General features: G+C 33.2%; 1 protein-coding gene and 1 long non-coding RNA gene across 2 annotated transcripts; both read right to left on the minus strand.

Annotated features, from left to right (window-relative positions):
• Positions 1-79: 79 nt before the first annotated feature.
• LOC129892536 (uncharacterized) lies at positions 80-1,250 on the minus strand. The gene is made up of 2 exons (XR_008767340.1): positions 1,038-1,250; positions 80-328 (listed from the first exon to the last, which is right to left on the minus strand). It is a non-coding gene; the product is annotated as an uncharacterized LOC129892536 (long non-coding RNA).
• A 13,981-nt stretch (positions 1,251-15,231) lies between these two features.
• LOC129892652 (transcription factor MYB97-like) lies at positions 15,232-18,003 on the minus strand. Its single transcript, XM_055968239.1, has 3 exons — positions 17,686-18,003; positions 16,183-17,062; positions 15,232-15,527 (listed from the first exon to the last, which is right to left on the minus strand). Exons 1-3 carry the CDS (start codon positions 18,001-18,003, stop codon positions 15,232-15,234), a joined length of 1,494 nt encoding a protein of 497 aa, XP_055824214.1.
• Positions 18,004-22,250: the final 4,247 nt, after the last annotated feature.

Below are 22,250 nucleotides of genomic sequence, written 5' to 3' on the forward strand. Positions count from 1 at the left end.
ACAATACTGCAGGTCCATAAAATACACAAAACTTCAAATAAGTAATTATCACAAAAATATTATCTTCCTTCGTGCATAATGACAAGTCAAAATATAACCTAGTACATTGCATAACTTGAGTTAAAAGCACACTCTAAAATAACAAAATTAGTCACTTGGTTCAAGTTACAAGCCTTCAAAATTTCGTACATAAGTGCCACACATGTATCATGTACAAGTCCCCAAAATAATATACAAAAACTAGATGTATATGCATATGTGATCTTCAAAATAGCTTCCAAAAAGTCTACTCCACATGACCATCTTCATATCCCGTCTCGCACATCACCTACGATAGGAAACAACTATCGCTAAGCATAAAGCTTAGTGGTGTATAACCTTTGGACTTAGAGCCATTAAAAATTCTCAATTTCCTTTTTCATCATAAGCGGTTCAATAAGGTAGCATTAAGTCCAAGTGAACAAGTATATCAAGTATCGAATACAAATCTTAGAGAGTTTCAAAATACCAATACTAATATTCAAAGGCTTAAGTACCAAGAATGCTTATAATTCAATTCAAAAGAGTAGTCAAATAATCAATTTCACCCCATATGTACGTCATGCCTTCACACTAAGCACAATCAATATCAAGACGGATCGAAGCCCCAAAATCAAGAAGTGTCCATATCAAGATGGGTCGTCACCCAATATCAAGAAGATCAAAGACCATGTTGAAAGTGGCTTTTCACTCGTACTAAAAAATAGACGAAAATCCATCATCAAGACGAAATGTAAATCCAAAGTCAAGATGGGCAAGATCTGAATCGAGAGGCATGCCAATATCGATGACAAGTCACCGTAACAAGAAGGACAAATTCCCAACAAGAATGCAAAATGATCAAGCAATTCGTACAAGTGAGCGATTCAACGAAAGTTTTGCAATACTTGAGATAATAGTCATACCAAAATACAAAACAAGGATTAAGGAAACAACCCAACAAAATACTTCAAATTTCAGAAAAATAAAATATTTCAAGTTCAAGTTTATACACGAACCTTGGCGTTTTAGCACACAACAAGTTCTACCACCACTCGAGGAGTTCAATTTCTCTATGTCATAGATCAACCAAAATCCACTTCGTCAAACAGTTCCTCTTAGCTTGTATAAGAGAATATACACCTTAAATACACAATCAAATATCTACTTAAGTTTAAAAGTTCCAGCATATCGAAACTAAACATAAAATCACTGAAAATCAACCCAAAGTATCAAAACGGAAATTCTGGGCAACACTACTGTCTTGTATTGCTGCTCAGTTTAGAAGGGGTAAATGGGATAATTAGGCTTTGTGTCCTCAAAGAAAGTTATAGATATATGTCTTAGGGTCATATACAACTTTGAATCACCCCTACAACAATTATGTACAACAAGATATGCTCAAAATACCCACAGCAGTCCATGTAGGATTTTTATACCAAAATCTGGGCAGTACCTCCCCTGTACTTCATCACCCTTTTTCGAGTCAATAAAAGCAAAACTGGATTTTGGATCCTAAATAAACGTTATAGCCCTATGAAATAGCTTTCCAAAACATCTTGAATCACTCAAAAATAAGTTTTACACAAGGAGTTATACTACAATTACTAACAGCAGTCCCAACCAAAAACGGGTTTGCAACCAAAGTTTATTCCCCCAATTTCGACAACAACAACTTATCAAGAACATCCACAACAATATAAACAATCATTCTACTTCATAACTTAACTAATTACACCCATTTAATCCAACCAAAACATCCCCTAATCCATAAATTCCAACAAAGCAACAAACAAGTTTATAACACTATTTTCTCCGTTCTAATCCGTTAAATCTCTAAACAAGCTTGATAATAAGGAAAAACAACACCTAAATCTTACCTTAAAGTATAATTCAACCACCTTAATACACTCCTTCTTCTCTGATTTTTAGCTCAAAATGAAGACAACGCAACGTGCAACGTTTCTCTCTTCACGAGCTTCGGAAATCGGGACTCGAATTTGGGTCAAAAATGACTTTTAATTCTCTCTCTCTCTATCTCTCTATATTTCTATGGTGTTCTGGAAGTATATTGAATGAAAGGAAAGAGATAAGGCTGAACTTGTCTCTTACATGGTAAGAAATATGGGCTGACCCGACTTGGAATCGGGTTGGGCCAAACTTTCTTCCCATCTTGACCCTTCTGCCTTACAATGTCCATAACTTTTTATTTCGATGTCATATATAAGCACATGACCTATGGTTGGAAAGGTATTTCAATTATCTACAACTTTCATTTTATGGGTTTTCCCAAATTTTCAAATTTTGATAGGGTTATGTCCTCCTAAAGTCAGATCATCCAAAAACATAACTTAAAATAAATAAATAAATAATTCTTAAAAATAAATTGGGGTGTTACATTTAGTGTAAAAATAAGAATAATAAAAAGAAAGATATGTGAATGAAAACGAGAAAAAAAAATTACAACTAATTTTTTTGTTACTATATTGTAATTTAAAATTACTTTTTGCGGCTATATAATAATTTAATTTTTGTATCTGTAAAAAAATTTGTAATGACCTGTCCCTTTTGTTAGGAATAGGCCAATGGAGAAGGATTTCGTGCTAGAAAACTTCGGGTAGTAACTTCGAAAAAACTTAGCCTAGGCCAGACTTGGACGAATTCTGAGTCAGGTGAAGTCTAGGGTGATCATGTGAATGATGGGAGGTCAAACCTCTAATTTGATTGGATAGGCTGATAGCCAGGATGATATGGAGCATTTACGATCTCGCGGAATCGCATTCGGACGAGTAAAACTCCCAAAATTGAAGTTGGCGTAAATGGTATATTTTAATACGTCATTGGAAGGGAGTGTGTTGTGAAATAGGGGCTTGGAGCACAAACTCCGAGCTCAATATTTCCACATATCCCTCTAGAGCGGGGCTGCCAGAGTGAGATGGGTCCCGCCAGAGCGGAACAGTCGCGATTTAAATCGTGACAAAGTCTAGAAATGGTCTTTTTCTGCAAAATCAATTTTTTGGACTTTGAGAGGCGACCCAGGGTGAATTCTACCAAGTTTTCATGGATTTCCACGTTTAAGGTAAAGATTTTACTACATAAATTCATACTTTGATTCCTAGAACCTAGAAAATATGGTGGGTAATCATTGGGGAGGGTTTGAACTGAAAAATCTATGGTGAAAAATAGCCCTAGGGTGAGGTTAGAATCATGAGTTTGGCCTAGGGTGTGAATTGTGTTATATTTCATGATATTTAGCCTATTGTGTTGATCCTTTATATGTATTTATTATTTTCTAGACCAAGAACGAGAAGAACGAACTCGAAAAGGGAAGGCTTTTACATTGTAAGGTTGTTGAAGCTTGAATTTGAGGTAGGTGATGGTCTAGTTTTCCATATGTGTTTCATATACTTACTAAATTGGTTTATGATATGCATACGTATATATGAATAGGGAAACATGATAGATTATGTGTGAAATGATCACTTGCTGGCCTGTTTTTGTGATGAACCTATTCTTGGTGATATAAATGTTGTACATACTGAATGTAATTGTGATTGTGGTATGTTTGGATCAGGTGTTACGTTCTGACACATATTTGGATTGAGTGTCACATTTCGACACATAATTGAATCGGGTGTCACGTTCCAACACATAATTGGATCGGGTGTCATGTTTCGACACATATTTTGATCAGGTGTCATATTTTGACACAAAATTAATTATTTGTAGATCCCCTGAGAGGACCTCTGTGTGAAGTTATAATATGTGGAGGATATTGATTTGTAATATTGCTGAATATAGTTGAACTTGAGACTAGTTGACTTATTCTGTATATGTATATCCTTATTGTGTTGAATTTACTTATCTATGATTCACTTACTGGCTAACCGCATGATCCTACTAGTACACCGCTGTTTTTGTGTACTGATATTATTCTTGCTCTGACATTTTGTTGAGTACATGGCATATTCAGTCGGCTGCGGAGAGACCTCGGTTAGAAGAGTGAGCTTGTTCGAGTTTAAGGTTGAACTGTTTGTTTCAAGCTGCCATGGACTCTTATATGTTCTAGTCCCTTTTCCAGGACTAAGATTCAGACACTATTTTAATATTATGTCTCGTTTTTGGGTGTGTTTCCCTTCTTATACTAACTATTAGTTAGACTTTTGGTACGGACGACTTTCAATTCCTAGGGTGTGTTTACTTTCGTATAATTTGGGTTGATAACTAGTTGATTTTTGAGTTTATGGGAACTCAGCATTTATCTTTGATTTAAACTTGCTTTCGCATATTTAAGCTTGTGCATACATTGCGATTATTGTTGTTGGTTTGTTAGAATGGTTCTCCCACTGAAGAGTTAAAGTGGGTGCCATTCACGGCAAGTCGGGATCGTGAGAAAAATATATAAGGGCATCTATAATAAATTTTATAAGAAAATTAGTGAAACATAAAAAATTTGACTATCAAAAAATTAAATTCAAATTAGTCGTTGAAAATAAAAAGTAAAAATAAAATCACGTATAATGAAAAGGATCAAATATACCTCTATATGTTTTTTTTCACTTCCGTTAAAAAAAATGGTATATGTGAGTCATTTATATAACAATAAGAGTATATATAAATTACTTTCATTACGAAAGGTATACAACAACAACAACCCAGTGAAATCTCACAATGTGGGGTCTGGGAAGGGTAAAATGTATGCAAGCCTTACTCCTACTAAGGTAGGACAACTGTTTTCGAAAGACCATTGGCTCAATAAAAGCATAAAAGAGGTCAGATAAGGTTAAGAAATTCAAAGAGATATGGGAGAGCAAATAACGAAAGCGACACAGGTAAAATAGAGTAATCAAAGTACAAACCGTAATAGATAATAACATAAATCAGAGCACAAGGAATTGTGGGTCCTCCATACCCTCCTATCTAAGGTCATGTCCTTGGTAAGCTGTAACTGCGCCATATTCTATCTAATCACCTCTCTCCAATATTTCTTCGGCCTACCCCTACCTCTTCTGAAACTATTCATGGCCAACCTCTCACACCTCCACACTGGGACATCTGTGTCTCTCCTCTTCACATGCCCAAACTATCTCAGTCGTATTTCCCGCATCTTGTCTTCCACCAAGGCCACTCCTACCTTGTCCCGGATAGCCTCATTTCTAATCTTGTCGCTCCTGGTGTGCTCACACATCTATCTTAACATTCTCATCTCGGCAACTTTCATCCTTTGGACGTGAGAGATCTTAACTGGCCAACAGTCCGCCCCATACAACATAGCCGGTCTAACCACCACTTTGTAGAACTTGTTCTTAAGTTGTGGTGGCACCTTCTTGTCACATAGCACTCCGAAAGCGAGCCTCCATTTCATCCATCCTTCCCCAATACGATGTGTGACATCATCGTCAATCTCCTCGTTGCCTTGTATAATAGCAAAATTGAGGGATATATTAGGCCCTTTATATTGTTGGGTGAATTTAAGTGAAAATTTTGAAAACTTCTTTATTAGGGCTTAAAAAACTTGTGATGGAGGATATTGTGATTTATTGAATTGTTTGATATATTGATGGTTGGAGTTCGTTGAATGATTAAGGATGTCATCATGAAGTTGTGATTACAATTTGAAGCTGGAAGAAGATTCGAACTACTTATAATGCTTTTGAGCCATTTTTCGTGAGTCGAAGCAGTTTCTATTTATTCATTATCACAATGTACGTAAAAGTGAGTATAAATATATTATATATTTTTTTATATAAGAATTCTATATTGTATATAATAAATATATAATAATGTATATCATGTATATAAATATTGTTGCAGAATAAAAGTTAGCTATATGAGTGTAAAATGATCGATATGACTATATAGATGCAATATTTTGTATTGAGATGTATGTTCTTTTGTAAGGGAAAACTATCCAAAATAGATCAATTATGAAACTAATTATCCAAATTGGACCCCTCAAATTATTTATCCTTAATAGACTCATGACCCAAACTATTTATTCTTTTACCCCATTTTCTTTCTTTTAATTCTGTGCATGACTTCATGTTGACATCAGCATCACTTCTCATCTTTGATACCATCAAAGTATATTATACTCTGATGGTATCAAATAGTTTCGCTGAAGCACTGTCTCTTCCTTCTTGATAACATCGGAGTATATATATACTATTATGATATCAAACGTGTATTTATGTCAGTGCCCCTTCCCTTGTTCCTCTTTGATACCATCAGAGTATATTATACTTTGATGGTATCAAATTCGAGAGATAGTTAAAAACAAGGGATATAAAAGTAATGGAGTATCCAATGATAAATAGTTTCTTTTTTTGTGGTATAATAATAATTATTCCTTTTTTTAGTGAACCGAAAGTACGTGAAAATATTTTATTTTATTTTTGTTGTGTGACCATCTTTAAAAGCTTAAGTGGTAAGAAAGTATATCACACAATTCAAAAGTTGCTAAATGTTTTAGGATGAAGAATTCCTAATTATAAGAACAAAAGGAGGAAATTATGCAAGTCATTACAGCATGAGTTGCATGGCCTGTTCATTGTATTTTGGACATTACGAAAACTATGGATTTCCCTTTTTATTTTGGACATTGCCCATAATCCTCTCTCTCTCTCTTTTTAGGATTTAATTTTTATAGACTTAATTGCGCTTTTCATATGAATCACACAAAACCAAAAAATAAGGTCTATGTTCTGAAGATAATGAATCAAATTAAAATCGTCTATATATCCTATGGGATTATGGGCATAACGTTAGCATAGCTTTGACGTATGGTACACAATCCCCAAACCCTTAAAAAGCATATATTATATATATATATAACGTCAAATTTATACCGGTAAAGTTTCAATAATAAAGTACCAAATACAATGACATCGAACGTGAAACATGCCAATTCCGTCAACAAGTTGTTTATTTATTTTTCTTCTCTTTATAATAAGGTTGGCTAATTGACTTTATTTGAAAAAAAGAAAATAGAATAAAGGAGAAATTAAAAGTGAAGGATGGTTTGGGAAATTGATGGTATGCATGAACCTTTAATAGGGAATATTGAAATGATAAAAATAGACGCGTCTTGGTAGCTAAGTACTATATTATATTAAATTGTTTTTTATAAAATGGTTTGAAGAATAATGAATTAATATTCTTATGAGTTATGGCTTATGGCATCAGTAAAATTCTAAATTTAGTAATGACACACATCACCACGTTTCTGCGAGATTCCGGATAAAGAAGGATGTTATCCAAGTCTAGCTCTCTTATTGGGGCCGATAACAACGAAAGAAAATATATATTTATTTTTATTTATCTATTATATTAATTTTTATTTTAGGAGTGTACATCGATTGATCTGATTCAATTTTATGTATTATCGATTTATTTTATTGATTTTCAATTTGTGAACATGCTCAATCGACAATAAACTTAATAAGATATTTATTTTTGATTTTCGATTAATTAATTTTTAGTCCTTAAAAATTAAGTTGTTGATTTAATCGATAAATACTACTCATATATATATTATATTTATAAAATAGAAATAGTAGCAAGAATAAAAATGCAACACAAATTTTTATATTAATCACTTTTGTTTAAGACAGAATTGTTCGAATTTCTTCGAAAAATCCATGCAATAAATTGTGGAAAAGATATTAATTATCTATCTTTATCATAATCAAATTTAAAATTGAAAAGAGAGAAGCTGTCACAATAGAGAGACATAGATGCTAGTCTGTGTAACCTAAAAAATATTGAAAGTAATGTTGGGTTTAATTGATAGGTTGAATGAGAAATTGAGGGAAAAAGAAGTGGAGAGGAAATGATATGTTCTCTCTTGATTTATTAAATAAGCTTTGGTCCCACATAGGTGGTGGAAATGAAAAGTCTCCTACTTAAAAGTAGAAGCACTCCTTCATGTTGCTAAAGGGTCAAGAAGAGGGTCTCCCCTCGCGCCGTCGTCGTCGTCGCTCGCTCGGCTTCGGCTTCGGCTTCGGCTTCGGCTTCGGCTTCGGCTTCGGCTTCGGCTTCGGATTTGGTCAATTGATAGGATTGATTGATAATCTTTTTGGACCAAATTTTCTTTAAATTTTAATTAATTAATATTATTTATTTATTTAATTTCTTCTTCTTCTTCTTCTTCTTCTTCTTTCTGCACTTTCTAAAATCGTGTGATATACATCCTTCAAGTGGTTCGCAGTCATCAAAGATACCTCTACTTTGGTGAGTAAATCGTTCTATCCTGAGAGGAAAAATTCCAAAACCTCGGGTACTTTGAGGGGAATAATTTCCTTAAGGACACACTGTGCATTCAGTGGGCTCGATTCTGTTTCTGCATTAATTTTTCAGATTCTGTGTTTTATTACTTTTACTTGTTGTTACTGGTTTTAATATTTACAATACAATTTACTAACAATCTTAAGGAAATTATTATTATTATTGTTTTCTAATCAAACTGTATTCTATCTTTGGAGACTAAAATCTGTGTGGTTTTCTACTCCGTATGAATTAAATATTTTGATTTGAAGAGTATAAAAACTTCGTTGGAATATTAAAGTTCATACTTGTACAACGATTTGAAGAGTATAAAAACTTCATCGTTGTTTTTGTAAAAGGTCTGATATTCTGAAATATTAACACAGTTTATCTATTTTGACAGTGAAAAGAAATGACAAGTGATACTGCTACTACTTCTGCAACTGCTGCTGCAACAAGCCGCACTTCTGTGCCACCGGCAGAAAAACCAGAAAAATTTTCTGGAGCCAACTTCAAAGGATGGCAACAAAGGGTGTTCTTTTGGCTTACCACTCTTGGTATGCAGAAGTTCACTAATGAAGATTCTCCTGTGCCCGCGGCTGATATGCCGGCCAATGAAAAATTTATGATTACTGAGGCATGGACACAGACAGATTTTCTATGCAAGGGCTACATCCTAAGTGCTTTGGATGATGATTTGTACAATGTCTATAGTGATGTGAAAACTTCTAAAGAATTATGGGATGCACTTGAGAAGAAGTACAAGACTAAAGACGCATGCTTGAAAAAATTTGTGGTTGCTAAGTTCCTAGACTATAAAATGATAGATAGCAGAACTGTTGGAACCCAAGTTCAAGAACTACAACTTATTTTTCATGACCTTATTGCTGAAGGTATGGTAGTTAATGAAGCATTTCAAGTGGCTGCGATGATAGAAAAATTGCCTCATTCGTGGAGAGATTTCAAAAATTATCTAAAGCACAAGCGTAAGGAAATGAAGTTGGAAGATCTTGTGATTCGTCTCAAGATTGAGGAAGATAACAAAACAGCAGAAAAGAAGTTGCGTGGAAATTCAGCAATTATGGGAGCGAACATCGTTGAAGATGCTGCTCCAAAGAATATGAAAAGGAAGCAACCTTTTAGAAAGAATCAGGAGCAGAACAAGAAAAAGTTCAAGGGCAATTGTTATAATTGTGGGAAAGTTGGACACAAAGCTCCAGATTGTCGTCTTCCAAAAAAGGACAAGAGAAAGGGACAAGCCAATATGGTGGAAAATAAAGAAGGTATTGATGATCTGTGTGCAATGCTATCAGAATGCAACCTAGTAGGTAATCCCAAAGAATGGTGGCTTGATTCAGGAGCTACTTCGCATGTGTGTGCAGTCCGAGAAGCCTTCTCTACTTATTCCCCTGCAGCACCTGATGCGACGATCTATATGGGAAATTCTGCAACTGCAAAGATTGAAGGATATGGGAGAGTATTTCTGAAAATGACATCCGGCAAGGTGGTGACACTGAACAAAGTGTATCATGTTCCAGAAATGCGAAAGAATTTGGTGTCTGCCGGCCTTCTTATCAAGAATGGATTCAAGTGTGTTCTAGTTTCAGACAAAGTAGTTGTCAGTAAGAATGAAATGTATCTAGGAAAAGGCTACCTCACTGAGGGTCTTTTCAAACTAAATGTAATGGTTGTTGATGATAATAAAGTTCAAGTTTCTTCTTACTTACTTGAGTCAAATAATTTATGGCATTCACGTTTAGGACATGTCAATCATAAAATCTTGCGAAAACTGATTAATTTAAATATATTGCCTAACTTTGATTGCAATAAATCAAAATGTCAAGTATGTGTTGAATCTAAGTATGCTAGGCATCCTTATAAATCTATTGAACGGAATTCTAGTCCCTTAGAATTGATTCACACAGACATTTGTGATATGAAGTCTACACCAACTCGTGGTGGAAAGAAGTATTTTATAACTTTTATTGACGATTGCACTCGATATTGTTATGTATATTTGCTTAATAGTAAGGATGAAGCAATTGATGCATTTAAGCAATACAAGAACGAAGTAGAAAATCAATTGAATAAAAAGATAAAAATGATTAGAAATGATAGGGGTGGAGAATACGAATCTCCTTTTGAAAAGATATGTTTAGAATATGGAATTATTCATCAAACTACTGCCCCCTACACACCTCAATCAAATGGAGTTGCGGAAAGGAAAAACCGAACATTAAAAGAAATGATGAATGCTTTATTAATAAGTTCCGGTTTACCGCAGAACTTGTGGGGGAAAGCTATCCTTACAGCTAATCGAATACTCAACAAAGTACCCCACAGCAAAACACAAACTATTCCATATGAACTATGGAAAGAAAGAAAACCCAACTTAAAATACTTCAAAGTGTGGGGGTGTTTAGCAAAGGTCCAAGTTCCTTTGCCCAAAAGGGTAAAAATCGGACCAAAGACCGTGGATTGTGTTTTTATTGGCTATGCTACAAACAGCAAAGCTTGTCGATTTTTGGTTCACAAATCGGACAATCCTGAAATTAATGTTAATACGGTAATTGAATCAGATAATGCTGAATTTTTTGAAAATATTTATCCGTATAAAACTAAAAGTGAATCCTCAAGTGAAAGATCTAAACGACCAAGAGAAGTTCAAAAGGAAAGTAAACCATCCGAAGAGGATCCAAGGCGTAGCAAACGTCAAAAGATATCTACTTCCTTTGGACCAGATTTTGTGACATTCTTGCTTGAAAATGAGCCTCAAACATTTAAAGCTGCAATGTCTTCTTCTGATTCAGCATTTTGGAAAGAGGCAATCAATAGGGAGATTCAATCAATTTTGAATAACCATACATGGGAATTGGTTGATCTTCCTCCTGGAAATAAACCTTTAGGATCAAAATAGATATTTAAAAGGAAAATGAAAGCTGATGGCACTATTGATAAATATAAGGCAAGACTTGTGGTCAAAGGTTATAGACAAAAAGAAGGTCTTGATTACTTTGACACATACTCGTCGGTAACAAGAATAACGTCTATTCAGGTGTTAGTGGCACTTGCAGCTGTATATGGTCTTGAAATTCATCAAATGGATGTTAAGATGGCTTTCTTAAATGGAGAATTGGAGGAAGAAATTTACATGGAACAACCTGAGGGTTTCATAGTTCCAGGTAAAGAAAGGAAAGTGTGCAAACTTGTTAAGTCACTTTATGGACTTAAACAAGCACCTAAACAATGGCATGCAAAATTTGACCAAACAATGTTGGCAAATGGATTTAAGATTAATGAGTGTGACAAATGTGTTTACATTTAAAATACTCCAAATCATGAAGTCATTGTTTGTTTATATGTTGATGACATGTTGATAATGAGTAAAGACATTGCCAATATAAATGCTACGAAGCGTATGCTTGCTAGCAAATTTGACATGAAAGACATAGGGGTTGCTGACTTAATCTTAGGAATAAGGATCCATAAAACTCCACAAGGTCTAGCATTATCACAATCACATTATATTGAAAATATACTTGATAAGTTTAAATATTTAAATTTTAATGTTGCAAAAACTCCAATTGATGTAAGTTTTGCACTTCAAAAGAATGAAGATAAAAGTGACTCACAATTGGACTATGCACGAGTTTTGGGAAGTTTGATGTATATTATGAATTGTACACGACCAGATATAGCATGTGCTATTAGCAAGTTGAGTCGATTCGCAAATAATCTTAATCAAACTCATTGGATGGCAATGAAACGAGTCTTGGGGTATTTGAAACACACCCAAAACTATGCTTTGCATTATAATAAATATCCCGCAGTAATTGAGGGATATAGTGATGCAAACTGGATCACCGGATCATCTGAAGTTAAATCCACAAGTGGATATGTTTTCACCGTTGGTGGAGGAGCAGTGTCTTGGAAATCATCAAAACAGACATGCATCGCCCGCTCTACAATGGAGTCTGAATTTATAGCTTTAGACAAGGCTGGTGAAGAAGCTGAATGGCTTCGAAATTTTTTGGAAGATATTCCATTTTGGCCCAAACCTTTGGCACCCATATGTATACATTGTGATAGCCAAGCGGCAATATGAAGGGCAGGAAATGTTATGTATAATGGAAAATCGCGTCACATTCGACGGCGACACAATACTGTTAGACAACTACTCTCTAGTGGTGTTATCACTATTGACTACGTAAAGTCAAGAGATAATATATCGGATCCACTAACAAAAGGCTTATCTAGAGAGGCTGTTGAAAGATCATCGAGAGGAATGTGGTTAAGGCCTAGGACAAGTCAACATGGCGGTAACTCTACCTAGTAGACTGGAGATCCCAAGAACTAGGTTCAAAGAGATCAAACAAAGTTATGATTGACGGTTCAACATTGTCAAATAACTCAACCCATTCTCGTGATGATGACAATGTTCAGAAACAAAGGATAAAACCTTAAGGCTTTTTAATGAGTTAATAAAGCTTTAAAGGTTTTTTAATGATTATCTAAATCTGACGGAAAATGACTAGATAGTGTGTCTATAGGACTACACGTTTAGAAATCACCTATGTGAATGTGAAGTATAAGCCGCTTCAAGGGGAATGACAGTAAAGGCCCATTCTCTATGCATTCACGAAACCAGGCGGTGTTCATGGCTGAAACGAACACAACCGTGAGAACCATAGATGGTTAATGATTGATTGTGTGACTTATGTTGTCTAGTTATACAACAAAGTTTGACGGTTCAAAGATATCGCATCTACCGATTGATCGAGTATATCCTATATAAGTTCACTATGGAAAGTTCAAAGGGAAACCTACTTATCCAGATGCAATTAATCTTCGCTTGTATATCACACACTTATCCGTGCATTCCTTTATCTTGTAGACATTCCTCATTCATGTGGGGGATTGTTGGGTTTAATTGATAGGTTGAATGGGAAATTGAGGGAAAAAGAAGTGGAGAGGAAATGATATGTTCTCTCTTGATTTATTAAATAAGCTTTGGTCCCACATAGGTGGTGGAAATGAAAAGTCTCCTACTTAAAAGTAGAAGCACTCCTTCATGTTGCTAAAGGGTCAAGAAGAGGGTCTCCCCTCGCGCCGTCGTCGTCGTCGCTCGCTCGGCTCGGCTCGACTCGACTTCGGCTACGGCTACAGCTACGGCTACAGCTACGGCTTCGGATTTGGATTTGGATTTGGATTTGGATTTGGATTTGGATTTGGATTTGGATTTGGATTTGGTCAATTGATATGATTGATTGATAATCTTTTTGGACCAAATTTTCTTTAAATTTTAATTAATTAATATTATTTATTTATTTAATTAATTAAGTGAGAAAAAAAAATCATGACCCGCGACCCGTTTCTTTTCCGGATTAATTTAAAATTTCCCTCCGTTTTTTCCAACGGATTTTTGAATGGTTGCAACCTTGTCCGAAAAGTTGCAAACCTTCTCAACAGGCAAACCTTTTCCTAACATGTGCCTTTTCTGAAAATGTGTAAACAGTCTATATATATCTGTTAATCTTCAGAATGTTCCATACGAAATTCTGAACATACCATCTTCTTCTTCTTCTTTCTGCACTTTCTAAAATCGTGTGATATACATCCTTCAAGTGGTTCGCAGTCATCAAAGATTTGCAGTACCTCTACTTTGGTGAGTAAATCGTTCTATCCTGGGAGGAAAAATTCCAAAACCTCGGGTACTTTGAGGGGAATAATTTCCTTAAGGACACACTATGCATTCAGTGGGCTCGATTCTGTTTCTGCATTAATTTTTCAGATTTTGTGTTTTATTACTTTTACTTGTTGTTACTGGTTTTAATATTTACAATACAGTTTACTAACAAGTAATACTAAATTGGGTAAAATGTTAAAGCCACTTATAATTAGGAGTGAAATACTAATACTAATGTTAAAGCCACTTTTATAGGTATAATTTTATTGGGGTTATCGCTAAAATATTCATATTAATACGAAGTGGTTAAACCGCCGATACTAAAAATTATTTAATATAAGAAAACATCCGATACTAAAAATACTAAAAATGAACACTTGTCTATTTTACATATTAAAGGGCGTATCAAATATTACATAAGTTAAGTAAAATAATAATAAAAAAACAAGTAGTTAATCACATGTTACAACTAATTATTAACTAATGAATGGTACGTACATAAATACTTGGAACTAGATTGTTATTTTCTTGAGGAGATATTTATCCTCTTGTAATTTTTTTTATTTGGATTTGGTGATCTTAGGATTTTCTAAATTTCCTAAGAGAAAATAATACACAAATATTATTTTAAGTGGAAATGAGATGAATCTTATTCCAAATGAGAGCCAGATAAGTAATTTTGTGTTGAGTGTATCGAAATTGATCCAAAAATTATTTTTTGCCATACCCAACACACATATTTCAAAATGCGGCATCCAACTCTTTGGCACTAGACCGTGCCAAAAAAAAAAAATAACAACAATTTCAGTCTCAACTAACATAACTTTTAATTTCCCATATATATAGTTCATAAGAAACCAATAGGTAAAACAAGCTTAACACATCTAGCCTGTTTGTTGTTCATAGAACAACTGTCTGGACTGACTGCTCTAAAATTTATATTGCTTGGATTTTTTAAAATTATTGTTAAACTCTATGCGAGATTCTCTAGAATGCACTATTTTTTTTTGAAGATCTAAACATGCGCTCGACAACATTTCTAAAGAATTCGAGCAACAACATACCCTAAAACTAGACTACTCTGACTCAACAAAAACAACAAATAATCCAGGACAATCCCAAACGATTGATCATCGATCAAATATACCTATAAATATATCTCAACCCAAGGTTTTCTAAAAAAAAGGAAAGAGAGGTGACATCAGAATCCCTCAATCTTTGCCATTTTCCTTAACCTCTATATCAATGGTTTTTTTCCCCATTTATTCTAACAAAAAAGAAGGCATGTTGTTCCAACAACACCCTCCAAGTTCCCAATCATGCTTCTTTGGCCCTGATGTTGTTGTTATTACCACTTGTGATTTGGAAGAATCCTCAGCTAGACTTTCAGCTTTGTGATCATCAGCACCAATTTTTGAATTATTTTTTTTGTCATCACTTTCCTCATACCAATTTGGAACTTGTTCATCCTGATCTAGAGGAAAATCAAAAAAGCACATTAGCTCCTCATCCACTTGATTAATTCCTTGTAATGAACCTTCCTTTCTCAAGAATATCCCTATAACAAGCAAAAAATTAAAAGTTACTTCAAAATACTGCATAGAAAGAAAAAAAGAAAAAGAATTATTATTATTGTAGAGTTTGTCTATGGTATGAGCTGGAATTAGCAACGGACATTTTTTGTCGATAAATGACAAAAACGGTTGTTAATCCTATTTACGGATTGTAAGAATGCTGTTAGTAATTGACTTCGAAAATATATCACACTCCCGGATCTATGAAATAGAATGAATTGAGATAATATTTTGTAAAAATATACCTCCATTCATTTTTATTTGTGCGTAATGTACTTTGTACTTTCTTTATAAAAATAATAAATAAAGTGTTTTTATTATAAACCCATGACTATTAGCATTTCAAAAAAAATCTTGTAAAATAATTTGTGGAATAAGTAACTAATATTACGAGTAAAAATAGAAAAAAAATATTTTTTCTTATGATGTGTTAAATGGACAAGTAAAAATTAAAAATAATAATATTATTTTTAATATGACGAACCACTAAAAATGAACAGATAAGAGGGAATGTGTAATCATTTTGAATATACTAACTACTTTTTTTATTTTCTAATCACTTGAAAGGAAAAAAAGAGATAAGCGACAAATTTCACAGCTAATTACTATTATTTTGTAAATCGTAATTTAATTATTTACCTGAAGATGCATTGGGATGGGGACTGGAGCTTTCAGAGTTGTTATTCAGGGTGATATCACCACCATGAGCAAAGCTGTAGACTGATTCTTCAGTTAAAATGGCTTCATCTTGATGATCTCCCTCTTTTTCCTCTAAGCCATAATCTTCCAACAATAATTTTCCTTTTTCATTTAAATCAAGACGATTATTCTCTTCAATTTTCGTAGGTCGAGTTACAACCTGAGACTCCTCCAACAAATCTTCTAATAATCCACTATTTCCTCGCGATAATCCAACAACATTTGCATAATTATTAACATCGCTTGAACCAAAATCACTGCATGTATTCTCAGAAGATGATGCAGTCATTAATGATTGCCCTGATGGGTAATTAATAGAATTAATATCCATACCGGAGATTAATTCATTTTGATTCGAAGGAATTCCCATGAAAGGCCTTGTTGTTAAGCTAAAATTCGGATAGTTCTGTTGAAATGATGGCACTGACACTAAATTGGATAAGGCATGACCAAAATTGTTGTTAGGCATAGATGCTGAAGCTGACAAAAAAGGTGAATTTCTCATAGATGACGGTGATGTCAAGGAAAGGCCTTTAGGAGGATCGCGAAAAATGTTGTTACAATTAAGGGGGAATTGATGTGTAAAAGGGGGTTTCATGGTTGAAGGATTGAAGACATTCAAAAGGGAAAGAGGGGGAGGATTGTTATAAGTTGCCCTTTGGGGATCAAATGGTGAAGAAATAAGGCTTTGGGGTTTATTGTTTTCTTGTTGGTTTTGTGATTGTAATTCTTGAGGGTATATAGGCAAACCAGCTCTTTGTCTTCTCTTAAGCCTTGTGTTCCAATAATTTTTGATCTCATTGTCTGTCCTTCCAGGTAGCTGTAATCAATGAAATAAATATTAATATAATTAGATAAATTATCATTAATTAGATCGAAAGACAAAAAAAAAACTTGTAAATTTATGAGGTCAAGATCCAAATTGAAGTTAAGATTCAATAGAGAAATGATAATGATAATGAGATAAACATCTATAACAAATTAAATCCAAAACTCCATACGCATGGCGATAAAGTATGAATCGAATAAAGACCAACACCAAGAGAAACCAACAACACTAAATGAATCAAGAAGATAAAATTAATGAAGTCAATGCCCAAATTGAAGTAAAGATTCAATAGAGAAATGATAATAATAGCGAGATAACCATCTATAACAAATTAAACCCAAAAATCCACACGCATGGCGATATACGAATAGAATAATAACCGAGATCAAAAGAAACCAACAAAACTAAATGAATCAGAAGCTAATTAACAACTCTCCAAGGGATCCCTTTAAGGAAAATGATTAGTTTTGTTTGTAAAATCAATACAAGGCTAGAAAATAGAAACATACAAGATCCTATATATATGCACAAAGGACATAGATGTAAGAACAGCGATTGTTTTGTTGTTCCGACATATATGAAAAGAGAAAGAAAAAATTGAAAATAAATTTAACCTGAGCAGCCATGCGAGCCCATTTGTTGCCAAGTTTAGCATGAAGATCTATAATAATTCTTTCCTCCTCAAGAGAAAATGCACCTTTCTTAAGATGAGGTCTAAGATGATTAGCCCATCTTAACCTACAACTTTTTCCACATCTCATCAATCCTGAATTCCTTTGAACAGCGTTCCAATTCCCTTCTCCATGTTTCTTCACGTAGTCCATTAAAATCCCATCCTCTGTTGTTGTCCATGGCCCTTTCTTTAGCGCCTGCTTGCCTCCTCCACCATTTCTCCCTCCACCGCTCTTCATTCCTCTATCATCTGGGGCCATCAACCCTTCCTTTTTCTGCAAAAAAATAAATAAAAAAACATGAGAAAATATAACACACATTTTTTTATAAAACGATCTGATATCTATCTAGTTTTTACTAGCCTGATTAATCTAAATATAAACACTTGTTAGCATTTTTCAATCTTTTGTGTGTATGCAGGTGATGCTAGAAATGACTTTTCCATGTACAAAACTTTGAAAGAGGAGAAAACATTTAGAACTCTTTATTTTTGGGTAATTGGGCTTACTCACAATTTGATATGGAAGGAGGATAAACCAAAATAAGCTTCTTTGTCTCTTGTTCTTTCTTTCTTCTACTTTTTGTGGTTGATTTAAGCCTTTAAGGAGAACTAGATGAGAAAGAGCAAATGAGAAGAAAAGGGTATATGATATCTAAGTTAAAGAATGAATATTAAAAATGTTTTTAGGGATGAAAGAAACTAGATGGAGCTGGGATGGGGGTGGGGGTGGGGGAGGGGGATAAGAGAAAGACATATATGAAAATATTGGAAAATGAAGTGTTTGTTTGTGTGTGAAGAAAAGTGAGAGGTAGTGATTATTTATAGGGGGTGCTTCCCGGCTTGCAAGCTCAATGCCACAATATTTCGTTCTCCCTTCTTGATCCATGATTTTATATTCACTTACCTTAATGAGTTCTACAAGTATAATAATTTGCATTTTTAATCATGTAAGTTAATAATTTTATGGAACTATTTTTGAATTTGGCAATTAAAGTATATCTCTTCTTCCTTGTTTTTTTCCCGAGGGTAAGGTTGGCCGAAGGGTGGACATAGTATGGTATTGAAAATGTCCGTTTGGTAATTTCGATTTTGATATTTTGTGGTGCGGTAAATCAATAATCATAGTTTATTTGACTTGACTAACATATGCTTTTATAATAGAGAAATACAATTTTGATTTTTCAAGAAACGTTTCAATTGTATAATACTACCACCTTAGACATGTAGAAATATTCAAAAAATAGTACAAACAAATTTCTTCGTTAATCAATTACACAAAAAGAATATTTTAATCAAAATGGAGTAGTTAAAATTTCAACATCTAAACACTTATAGCCTGTTTGGATTGACTTATTTTTAATCAGTTTATAAGTTGAAAACTGCTTATAAGTTAAAAAAAAAGAAGTTGAAAGCAGGCCAACTTTTTTTTTTGACTTATAAGCTGTTTTCAATTTATAAAATGCTTAAAATAAGTTCATCCAAATAAAGCCAACTATTTATTGGGGCTTATTTTAAGCACAAAATGACTTTAAGTTGGCCAGCCAAATACTCAAAAAAAGCTAAAAACAGCTTATAAGTCAATCCAAACGGCCTCTTAGTTTTGTCCTTATACAAGTTTATATTTTTTATTATAATAATAATAATAATGAATTCATGTATATGTAACTATATAGTTTGATATTTCAATATTCTTTCTACAAATATGAATATTGTTTCGAATACCAATTTTTTTAAAAACACATGCCAACAACAACGACATACCCAATATATATAGTCCCATAAGTGAATTTGAGAAAGATGAGATGTATGTAGACCTTATTTCTATTCTTGTGGATAGAGGTTATTTTCGATAGACACTCACCAAGAAAAATATTCTTTTAAAATAGTTTATAGAAATGCAAGAGTAACCGAATTACTATTTTTACTGTTAATAATTTGATATCGAAATTATGGTAACAAAAAAATCGATTATAGTAGTTAATTTGATATCTATTGTACCATGTCTATCCCTAGGCTGAGGGAGGGGGGAATTTTTTTTTATGTTACTTTCTGTTGTAGTGAATAAATAAGATATCTTTATCCTTAGCTAGAGATTTCAAGTTCAAACTCCAAAAACGAAAAAAATTCAGTAGTAGACCTCTTTAATGGACCTTACGCAACTGTTTAGTTAAGGCAAAGGGGAGAACTTTAGTTTATGAATTCTCAATATAAATACTAAACATCGAGTTAGACAACAAATTATACAAATTACAATTGTGTTATCTTTTGTGTATATATCAGGATACAATTTATTCCAGAATTTCACTTAATGCATTACAATATAAGAACATTGGAAGATGATATATAATGACATCATAAATATAAATATAGGTCCACTAATGCACTCTAAATATCTAAAACAAAAAAAAGTGAATTTTGTAATCTAGATATAGAAACTATTTGTTGGTGACATTTTGAAAAGAAAAAGGTTTAGAAAAGAATATTATTTTAAATTTAAGTACTATTCTTTCATCTACATAAAAATATTGAATCAAATTAATTAACTAAATTTTTTTTTGACCATCTTAATTTTTGAATTAGATCAAGAATTATTGTAATCTGGTGATAAAAGCACGAGTTATCTGCTCTATTACAGATTATGTAATTTATTTCTAGAATATGACTATTGGATTTTCTGCATCTCAATAATATGAGGACGAAAGGTACGCCTATTTGATTTGAAATCGTCATTTAACTTAGGGAAAAATAACAAATATACTCTTAAACTATCGTAAATAGTAGGGATAAAATGTCAAAACACACTTAAACTATCCTTTTTTGAGTTTTATACCTAAACTATTGGGAGTTTGAGTTTCATACCTAAATTATCACTTATTAGTCTGAGAAACACACATCTCTTCTCTTTTATTACACTCTCATCATGGTGTGTTTAATACACTCTCTCTTTTATTTTAAAAAAAAGTTGTCACATCACACTCCACATGGACAAAACATTTCACATTAACAAAAATTAAATAAATTATTAGTATTAGTTAAAGTTAAATATTAACGTATTACCATCCCAAAAATTTTCTTATAAACTTAAATATAAAATATTTTTCTTACCCCACTTCATCACTTCCTCTCACCGTAAACCCCCCCCCCCTCATATAATAATTTAGATATTGTCTTAATATTTTTTAAAAGAAATAATTCTATTCCACCCACCTAATCCTTCGCTTTATATATATATCGTTTACTTGCCGCAGGACTTTTTTTAAAATAAAATTTTTATTTTTGTTATATTCAGTATACAAGTAGAAAAAAATATGTTTCTATAAATATATGTACATATCTAACACGAAACGAGAAAAATATATAAAAAAATAAAAATAAATTAGAAGCGTAGGATTAGATGGAGTGAGTAGAATTTTATTTATTTTTAAAAATAAAAATAGTATTAATTTTTTTAGGAAGGAGTGGGGAGGAGTCAGATTTTTTCAAAAATATTTTATAAAAGAAATTTAAAAAAATAAAAGGGCGGGGGATTGTCGGGGGGTGGGGTTTGGGGACGGGGTGGATGGGGTAGGGGGAGGTGGTAGAGTTGGTGAGAAAAATATTTTAAATTTTATTTTAAAAAATAATTTCTTTTTTCTCGGATAGTAATACTTTGATCTTTAAATTTTAACTAATATTAAAAGTTTATTTTATTTTGTCAAGATGAAATATTTTATTCATGTAAAATGTCATGTGGCAAGATTTTTTCAAATAAAAGAGAGAGTGTATTACACACACCACTGATGTGTGTTTTTCAAACTAGTAAATGATAGTTTAGGTCCCAATAGTTTATGTATGAAGCTCAAAAAAATATGATAGTGTAGATGTGTTTTTGACACTTATCTCTAAATGGTATGTGTATATACCCTTTGTTATACTATTGAGACACCAAAGCCTTGCCGTGCAAAAAGTGGAGCAATTGTATCCTTCACACTAACAGATAGACACGTGTCCTCATTCTGTGCATCTATCTAATTATTCACTTAAATTTAACTCATAAAAAAAATCACCTAAATTAAAGAAGACCCACACAAATAATTATCTAAACCATCAGTTTACTAACACCCTAATTAATATACCCAAACCCAATCACCCTAAATAAACCATCTACATGAGGGAAAGGATGAACGACTTCATAAAAAAAATGAAACGGTGAATAGTATTACAACATTGTAATTTGTGAAAAGAAAAGGCTATCGTTCTTCTTTATAAAACATAAAAAGGAGAATTCGTGGTAGTCTATTTCAAGTTCGGAATCTGTCCTCTTTCTGATTTCATGTGAATTGTTTAGACAGAGATAGTCTGTCTGCGATTGATTTCTGCAACTGTGTGTTGCGGCTAAGTAATGGTTAAATGTGGAGAATTCAGGGTGTTTTGAATTAGATCAAGAATTATTGTAATCTGGGTGATAATTGCATGACTTATGTGCTTTATTACAGATTATGTAATTTATTTCTGAAAGTATATACA

This window comes from Solanum dulcamara, chromosome 6 (assembly GCF_947179165.1).
Source record: "Solanum dulcamara chromosome 6, daSolDulc1.2, whole genome shotgun sequence".
NCBI classification, from domain to species: domain Eukaryota; kingdom Viridiplantae; phylum Streptophyta; class Magnoliopsida; order Solanales; family Solanaceae; genus Solanum; species Solanum dulcamara.